We start from the raw sequence: 9,244 nt of genomic DNA on the forward strand, positions 1-9,244 counted from the left end.
TGTTTTTTTTTTTCTTTTTTTGCTGTACGCGGGCCTCTCACTGCTGTGGCCTCTCCCGTTGCGGAGCACAGGCTCCGGACACACAGGCTCCGCGGCCATGGCTCGCGGGCCCAGCCGCTCCGCGGCATGTGGGATCTTCCGGGATCGGGGCACGAACCCGTGTCCCCTGCATCGGCAGGCGGACTCTCAACCACTGCGCCACCAGGGAAGCCCGATTGCTCAGTTTTGATAGGCTCTGAACTATTTCACTCCCACAGCTTTTTTGGAAACCACAAACACACCAAATGTTACCTGCTAAATGATGCTTTGGATCCAGATTTCAGATACATAAAAACGTCCTTCAAATTGGAAGCCTGTGCACCGTGGGTGGGAATGTAAAATGGCTCAGCCTCTGGAAAACAGTAGGGAGGTTCCTCAAAAACATAAAAATAGAACTACCATGTGACCCAGAAATTCCACTCCTGGGTACACATATACCCCAAAGAGCTGAAGGCAGGGTCTTGAAGAGGTGTGTGTTTTAACACAGAAAGAAAGGGAAACAATGTATATTGTAGACATGTAGACACCAGGGCCTGCAGCAGCACCTTTCCATCATCCTCGAATCGAGCAAATGGTGCCCCAAAGCGGCAGACGTGGTGTGGAGAACCGGGAGGTGCCTCTGGAGCTGGAGCTGGGGCATGGCGGGCGGGGGGGGCGGCCAGCTGGTCAGGCAGAGGGGCACAAGCTGCTCTTTCTCGTGGGACCTCCTTGATGATTGGGGGATGGGGGGATGGTTGGGGATAACTGGGGGATGCGGGTGATGGCCTTAGGGACATTCCTTGACCTGGGACAGGCTTCAAGGTCATGGGCATGGACATGAGCACTAACTTACCCTGACGGTGTGTCCCATCTGGGTGGGTGGGGCCGAGAGGGAATGAGCCAAGACCGGAGACCCCAGAGCCTCCTGGCCTTCCCGGAGGTGGGGCTGTGCAGGCGCCTCCTGCAACAGCGTCGGGGCGGAGCGGTAGGGGTGCAGGGAGACCGGCACCTCGGGGAGGGAACTCCTGGGCGCTATCCCGTCCCGGCCGCAGGGCCAGAGCAGAGCCGGAGGGGCCTGGTGAACAGCGGCCTGGGGCAGCGAGGACCAGCAGGGTGGAGGTCCCTCAGCCTGGCCTGCACGGGGGCCGAACGCCCTCCCGTGTCCCACCCAGCCCTTCCAAGCAGCAGGCCGGGCCTCCGGAGGGACAGCAAGACAGGAACAGAAGTGCCTTTAGCGCCCGTAGTGCCCACGTTTCAGCAGGCACGGCTGGGTGCTGCAGACGAGGCCCTGGGGGCTGCGGGTAGGCCAGCAGCTCCCAGCAAGGGGCCAGCCAGGCTGGGGTGTCGGGATGGCATAGGGGCGGGGTCTGCCCCCCCGGTAAATGCCACTCCAGGGATGTCTGCTCAAAGACGGGTCATCATTCAACAGATACTGTCTACCCTTTCCCTTTGAATTTGCTTGTGTCTTCATACTCAAGGTGAATTTCTGGCAGACAACAGAGTTGGCTGGGTCTCAACTGTTGTTTAGACGATCTGAGGGCCTCCACCCCTACGGGGGTGCTTAGATCACCTACAGGAGTGGGATCTAGACGTGGCTGAGCTTAAACACCATCTTGCTGTGCCTCTGTGCGCCCCATTGGTTTTTTGTGCCTTCCTTCCTCTTTTTCGCCCTCATTTTGGATTAAATAACTATTTTTTAACAACCCATTTTATCTTTTTTAAAAAAATTTTCTTAATTTTTTGGGCCACGTCAGGTCTTAGTTGCAGCACGTGGGCTTCTCTCGAGTTGTGGCATGTGGTCTTCTCTCTCCGGTTGTGGCACTCGGGCTCCAGGGTGCGTGGGCCCTGTAGTTTGCAGCATATGGGCTCTCTTGTTGAGGCGCGCGAGCTCAGTAGTTGTGGTGTGCGGGCTTAGTTCCTCCTCAGCATGTGGGATCTTAGTTTCCTGACCAGAGATCGAACCCGCGTCCCCTGTATTGGAAGGCGGATTCTTTACCCCTGGACGACCAGGGAAGTCCCCCATTTTCTCTCTTTTATTGGCTTATTTCGATTTTACCCACTCTCTCACTGATGTTCCTTTTCTGTTCCAGGATCCCACCCAGGATCGCACGTGGAATTTAGAACAAATCTCTCCTGAAGGAACGACTGTAGCCACGGCCTGTCGGATGTCAGTCCGTAACTCACCCAGCAGCCTGCCTTGGAGGGAAATTCAGCCCTTCACACGCACGGTCCTCTGAACACACACCTCCACTTGCCGTCTCCGTGCTGTGGTCACAACTTTTCCATGTGTTCAAAATCCCCAACATACATGATTAGTTTTGCTTTCCACAACTGTCTTTTTCACAAATATTCTTACTTGGTAAAATAAATGTAAACTTTACCGCTTTAACCGCTTTTCAGTGACCAGCTCAGTGGCATCGAATGCATCCCCGTGGCTGTGGCACCGGCACCCCGTCTCCAGAGCTTTTCATCCACACAAACTACCCCTCTGCTCCCGCCCCGGCCCCCACCCTCCCCCCGCCTGTCTCTGTGAACCCCACTGCTCTAGGGGCCTCGCAGCGGTGGAGTCACACAGGGCCTGCCCTCTTGGCACCGGCTACTCCACCCGGCCTGACATCCTCAAGGCCCGTCCGTGCTGCCACCTGTATCAGGGTCCCCTTCCTTCCGGAGGCCGAGTCATAGGCCATCGTATGGATGGACCACAGTTTGCTTGTCCAGTCATCCCTTGACGGACACGGGGTTTGCTTCCACGTCTTGACTCTTGTGAACGCTATTGCTATGAACATACGTGCACAGACATCTGCTTGAATCCCTGCTGGGTATTTGCCAGAAGTAGGATTGCTAGGTCACGTGGGCTCTACGTTTACGTTTCTGAGGAGCAGCCATACTGTTCCACAGAGGCTGCACCACCTTGCATCACCACAGCAGTGCACAGGGCTCCTGGGCCTGCACGGCCCCGCCAGCGCCTGTTTCCTGTTCAACAGCAGCCCCGCTGCCGGGCGGGGCAGCATCTCCTGTGTCATTGAGCTGTTTCCCTAATGATGAGAGATGCTGAGCATCTCTTCACGTGCTCAGTGGGGCCGCGGTCTGCAGGTGGACACTGGGACGGAGGCCCAGGGCCTCTACAGGAAGCCAGGTGAGAGGAGGTGAGCCCACGATGAGGGCTCGTGCTGCACTCACGTGACCGAGCCAGAGAGGCCTCTGGAGGTTCTCAGCTCAGGAAGACCCATGGGCTCACGTGCAGCCGCCCCCAACACCTCATGCCTCCCTGTGGCCCTCCCCCGCTCCTGCTTCAGGGGTCCTAGGCTCTACACTCGGGGCAACCCCCCCGGCCCAGCCCCCTGGAAGAGTCAGTCACTTGACCCTCCACAGTGGGTGCCCCCGCTGCCCACAGGACACCGCCCTGCTCCCCGCCCCAGAGAGCCTCTCTTCTCCTCCAGGGTTTCTCGGAGGGGCTGGGACCGACCACCCGCGGATTCATCCCGAGGGCCTGGGCCCACGGCGCTGCAAGGACCCCGCGCGTGGGAACCAGGGCCCGAGACCCAGGTGAGGAGGACCCGCGCAGGGCTGCGACCCTCCCTTCCCCCCTTCGTCCGCTCCCCCACCTCAGGCCACACGGGCTGCACCACCCAGACGGAACTGACAGGCAGGTTACCCGGGGCCTGGCCACCCAGACAGCAGCGTATTACGGTGGCATTTCAGGGACAGCCTGGGACGCGGCCCCACCCCCGAGAGGCACTGGAGCCCCACCTGGGCTCACACGCTCTGGACTTCAGTGTCCCCACCTGTCAACGGGGCGACCGGCGGCACCTGGCACGGAGCTCAGGGCGCTGCCAGCTGGGAGCCGGGCAGACCACGGGCCCCAGGGGCGCTGACAAGTGAGTCCTCTTGTCCAAATATAAAGGCTTTATTCTCTTCTGTGGTCAGGAGAACAAAATACAAAATAGAAAGGCTGTCCCCTCCCGCCCCTCCCCCCAGTCCCTCAGCGTGGACGGCGGCGAGGTCGTCCAGGCAGGGCTGCCGTCCTCTCCCGGCCTCAGGCCTCGAACATGGCGCAGCCGGCGCACAGCACTTTCTCGTGGAGGTCGTCACTGCAGCTGCGAAACCGCGAGGATGGGGGAGAGGAGCCGGCGTTAGGGCCGAGTTCCCCGGAGCGGCCGACCCCACCTGGCCCCTCGGCTTTATCTGGAGGCCGGGCCGTCGGCCCAGACAGAACCAGTTACCAAGAGGCCCCACAGCCGCAGGGGGCCGGGCCCACAGGGCCGGGTCCTTGGAGGACACCCGCAGAGGGGGGCGGCTCGAGGGCCCGGGGCGAGGCCGAGCACGGGACTCGCAGAGTGCGGGGCTCCAGGAGCAGACCCCCGCGGCCCCCCTAGACCCAGCCCCCCGAAAGGTATCTGCCTCTGGAGCACGAGGGTAAACGTCTGGGGTGCTCGCTGGAGCCGCCCCCACGGACCGAGAGCTAAGGAGCCCCCGGGGCTCAGCCCGGCTCTCACGGCGGCCAGGTGCGCAGCGGGGTTGACTGGCCCCCGATGGCTCACACGGGCAGCAGCTCAGGTAGGGCAGGGACGTGGCAACGCAGCGAATGGCCGGGGACGCGCGTCGGGAGACGTGCTGAAAGGCGGCGGCAGCACGCCCGAGGTGCCGCGGCAAAGGGTCCACGTGCAGGGCCGGGAGCTCGGCTCCAGCTCTTGGCGGCGATGCCCCACCCGCGGCCGTGCCTGACCCTGGAGACAAGGCAGCCACCAGGTGCGGGCAGGATGCCCACTTCCAGGGCGGCGCTGAAGCTCGGAGGCCTGAGGCGTGGCCTCCAGAGGGGACCCAGAACGCCTCGTCTGTTTCTCACCCCTCACCCGGGTCAGAGAGCCCCGCCGGCTGGGGCCTGAGAAACAGGCAGGTGCGCGGCGGGCTCTGCGGGCGCTTGGGGACCAGGCAGCAGAGAGCAGGGGCGGGGGAGGCTGCCACGGGAGTCCCTGAGGAGGAGGACGGCCCCGGGGAGGGAAGCAGCTGCCAGCAGGCGGGGCACCCACCTGGCCCCTCAGCTGGCCTTGTGCTGTGCGCAGCTCCCCCTCCAGGGAAAAGCCACTGGCAAGGCCCTGCCCGTCTCAGTTTACATATAAATAGGAAGAAAGGAAAAACTGAGTTGGCAGAATCAAAAGAAAGAGTATTCCACACCCACGCCTCGCCCGGCACCTGACCCTGAACTGGCCAGGCACATGACCCCTGAACTGGCCGGCACGTGACCCTGGCCTCCGTCCTTCTGCCCAGCGCGGCCCAACCGTGGAGCAACCCACCTCTCGGGAGGCGTGTTTTTAACTTTCCACGGTTGGGGTTGGTTTTTTTTTTTTTGTGGTGGGGGGGCGTTGGTTTTAAAGGCCATTGGGACTAAACTGGTTTGAGATCTGCAGAACTTTTCTTACGGGGCACTGCCCATCCCTACCCGTTAGCTGGCAGTGGCCGCTGGGACGAGGACAGCGCCCGAAACCTCCTGGGCAGGGACGGGGTCCACCGGCTGTGGCAGACATGCTCACCCAAGTCACAGATAAACGCTTGTTTCCTGCCCTCACCTGTCAGGTGTCCTCCGCTAACGAGCGCGCTACATAGGAAGGCCACGTGAGGCTTCCTGACGCCAGGGCTCAAAGGACTAGAGCACGGATGGTCTGGGACAGACCACAGACAGTGCAGAGCTGACCTACAAGGTCTGGACTTCCTCCAGAAAGGATCTCAAGGTCTTGGAAAAACTCAAGCTGAGCAAAGCATTTACTGGCATCACATCGTCCCACCAGGCAATGCGGGATGGGCCTGCCACCCCCACTCCCCGACGGGGCCCGCACTCACTCCACGAGGGCACACAGGGTGCAGGCCACTGCCCCACAGCCGCAGCAGGTGCGCACGCAGCGCCCGCACAGGGCCCGCTCGCACTGGCCACACGCCGCCTTCCCGTCCACGGCCCGCACGCACGACGAGCAGGCTCCCGATGCCGCCATGGCTGGGTCTGTGGGGAAGAAACACCCATCAGCCCAAAGGGGACCTGGAGCGCTGGGGCTGGGGGCCACCCTTCCTCCCGCGCCTGACCGACCACTAGGTCCTAAGACGACAACCTGTGCGTAAGCACAGCACCCAGACCCGTTCACCAGGGAGAGATCCCAGCTGGCTTCCGTGACTCCCACCTACAATTCCCACCACCCAAATGTCGGTACCTAAGGGTCAGCCCTTCTCCTGACCGCCTGCATCAGAAGTCGCTAGGCCTTCGTCCCCTGTGTGTCTCACAGCTGCGTCTCAAAGCGTGGTCCCTGCATCACGGGTTAACACAGGGGTCCCTTTGCCCCACCCAGACCCGGGGGCGGGAGAATTTTTAACCAGCGACACAGATGACAAGTCTGAGATGCACACCACACTGCACAGGGACTCGAACAGGCTTTTCCCACCCAGCCAGGTGGGACTCCGTGGGAGAGCTGCAGGCGGAAAGCAGGCAGGACACCCAGGAGGGTCACCCAGAGGGGTCTCTGTTCCTTTCCGATCCAACAGTTAGAAGCTGTTCGCAGCTACCAGACGTGGATGTTGGTGACAGCAGAGCCTCCTAATGTCAGGAGCCTGCAGGCCCTCGCCCTGTTCATATTGTCAGACTCGGGCCAGGCTCCCTCCAGCCCAGGTAGGAAAAGCCCCTGCCGCATCCCGTCCTTAGCACACAGCTGGGAAGCGCCTGCCATGGGCCTCACTCACCAGCCTCAGAGGCCTGGGCTCGACTCCTGGTCAGTCGGCCGTCGGGCCCGATCAGCATCTGCCCGCGTGCGGCCCGAGGGGCTTCCGTGGGGCCAGGCTTCGGGGACTCCGGAGTGTCGACGATGGCGCAGCCTTCCTCCCACGCGGGGTCCATGCAGGCCTGGGCCCCGCGGAAGAGGAGCTGCGTGGTCTTTTCTGCGGAGGACAACCATTTCCCCGCTTATACCGCTGCAACACGGAAGCACCTGCATGGCCACCCTGTGCCTTGAGCTGTGCGTGGCCGGGCCTCTGGTTATCCAGCCACCCCAGACCACGCTGCTCCCTGGCGAGCTGGGTCCCACCCTGACCTCCTGCCTGGGCTCCGCGGCCACCTCCTCCAAGAAGGTTCTGGACGCTGCAGCCCCACCTGGGCTCCCCGTGCTATCACTCTGCTCATTCTCTACACGTGTGGCCTCACCCCCTCGCCGTTCGTCTCCTCCCCAGCACCCACAAGCCGGCTTCGTCCAGCAGAGGAAGCTCTGCGCTGTGGAGTGCTAACTAACGCACAGCCAGAGACTCAGAGCTGAGCCCACACCCCAGGCCGGAACGCACCCCTTCACTTCCCACAGAGCTGCCAGCAGAAGGCATGGCAGCAACAAGCTCCAGACAAGGTACCCCAGAACTTTCCAGACCTCTGTGGGCCCTGGACATCCCCCCACCCCCTGACCCCAGAGCTGAGGTGGTTTCCCAGCAACCAGAGCAGTGGCTTTCCATCAGGGCACTGGGGGCTTTCACAAGGTCAAAGGCCAGGCGCCAGCCCCAGAAATGCTTTGTTTGTGGTGTTCTGCCCTGTCCCAACAGAGCCAGGGTGGAGACCTCAGAAGCTGCTGGTGCTAAGTGAAACCGACAGAAACACAGTTGGGTAACTCAAATGGAGTGGCTGATGACAGCCCCGTCACACCCAGTTCCTCCTCCTGCAATCCCCTCACCCCCACTTATAATAGGGTGGGACTGGGGGGAGGTCATGTGGTGAGGCTAATACTTGTCTTCAAGGGCCTGTGGTCCGTTCAAGATAAAGACACCAGGGTTCAGGCTTGGAATTCATTACACACGAGTTCACGCCGGCCTACGTCCTGCCCTTCTTAGGGAATGCCCCGGGAGCCAGGAACTCCCTCTATGACGGGGCGCTGCGAAGGACAAGCCCCTGCAAATGCTCCAGAACATCGTGGTCAAGAGCTAGACTGACTTAGCCCCCATTTATTTTTAATTCTTCTCTCTGTCTGCAGTGTTTACATTTTTTGAAGGTCCTGAGAGGATAACACTTGCAGTCTGGCCATAGTACTCACAGCTTCACTCATTTTTATCACCTGCACGGCCTCGAAAGGCATTTGCATTTGCAACCCTGCATGTGCAAGAAAAGAAAGGGCACAGCAGCTGCTGATGGGGGCAGCGGGGTGGGGAGCAGCAGGAGGAAGAGAAGCAGGGTCTCCCCAGGCGAGGCTCTTCGCCACACCCCTAATGCACGGCAGCACCACTCAGTCACAGACACCCAGGTAACCATCTGACTGTTCTACACGCACAAACCTCGTGCCTCCAACCACTAGTTAAGGTAAATTCCACTCTGTAGTTACCCCAGAGTATTAACCCCCCCAAAGCAATGATCAATAATATCAATGCGCCCAAAAACCTGCATGAGGAAGCCAGAGGAGGCTTCCTAAGTCAGTGTCTTTACATCTCTGGAACTGGACACTCCAGTCACAATGAACCGGACAGCACTCTCCAACTTCCCGGTTTTTGCATAGACTGTTCCCTCTGCCTGGAATTCCCTTCCTCTCCCTCTCTGCCTGCCTAACCCTGCAGGATTCGTCTTCGACTCTGTTCCTCCACGAGACCTCTGACAGCCTGCAGGTGGTCCTGCAGCGACCCGTGCCTGCCCTGATGACCTCTGGAGAGCGCTTCTCTGGCTGGCCCCCCAGTAGACAGCAAGGCAGGGTCTCCCGCAGCCGCAGCGCCTGGCAAGGAAGGCGCGCTCCACAAACGCCTCTCGGGTCAGAACGGGTGCTTCTACCGGCTTATTCCACCGGGACATCCCACTCCCCGGCCTATCGCTGGGCTGGTCAGACCAGGGCTGGCTCCTGCGCGAGTCCAGCATTCCCACAGGACAGAGCCCCGTCTCGGGCCCACGCGGAGGCCGCCTGTTTCGGGAAGGTGGAGGGCGGGGACAGGTCGTGGACGCGGGCGCATTCACAGCGCCCAAATTGCTGCTCCCAAACCCGGCCGGGCGGCTGGCCCCGGTCCCCGGCTCCAGGGGGCGCGGCCTGCGGAGACCGCCTGCCCGACCCCGCTTCCCCTCACTCACCGAAGATCTCCCGCGTGAGGCGTTCGGCGCACACGCCGCGACTCAGCTCCCTCCGACCCACACGCACCTTGAGCTGCAGTGGGGCCGCGTCCGCGAAGGGGCAGCCCCGCTTGGGCATGGCCGCGGCCCGCAGCGGCGCAGCTCCGCGGCCGCGCCTCGCCTTTC

At 61.5% G+C, this 9,244-nt stretch overlaps 1 protein-coding gene across 1 annotated transcript; it reads right to left on the reverse strand.

Annotated features, from left to right (window-relative positions):
- Window positions 1-3,906: 3,906 nt before the first annotated feature.
- Window positions 3,907-9,244, reverse strand: SIVA1 (SIVA1 apoptosis inducing factor). The gene is made up of 4 exons (XM_060097864.1): window positions 9,080-9,244; window positions 6,742-6,936; window positions 5,857-6,013; window positions 3,907-4,115 (listed from the first exon to the last, which is right to left on the reverse strand). Exons 1-4 carry the CDS (start codon window positions 9,195-9,197, stop codon window positions 4,055-4,057), a joined length of 531 nt encoding a protein of 176 aa, XP_059953847.1. The 5' UTR covers window positions 9,198-9,244; the 3' UTR covers window positions 3,907-4,054.

The sequence above is a fragment of the Mesoplodon densirostris genome, chromosome 4 (assembly GCF_025265405.1).
Source record: "Mesoplodon densirostris isolate mMesDen1 chromosome 4, mMesDen1 primary haplotype, whole genome shotgun sequence".
Taxonomy (NCBI): domain Eukaryota; kingdom Metazoa; phylum Chordata; class Mammalia; order Artiodactyla; family Ziphiidae; genus Mesoplodon; species Mesoplodon densirostris.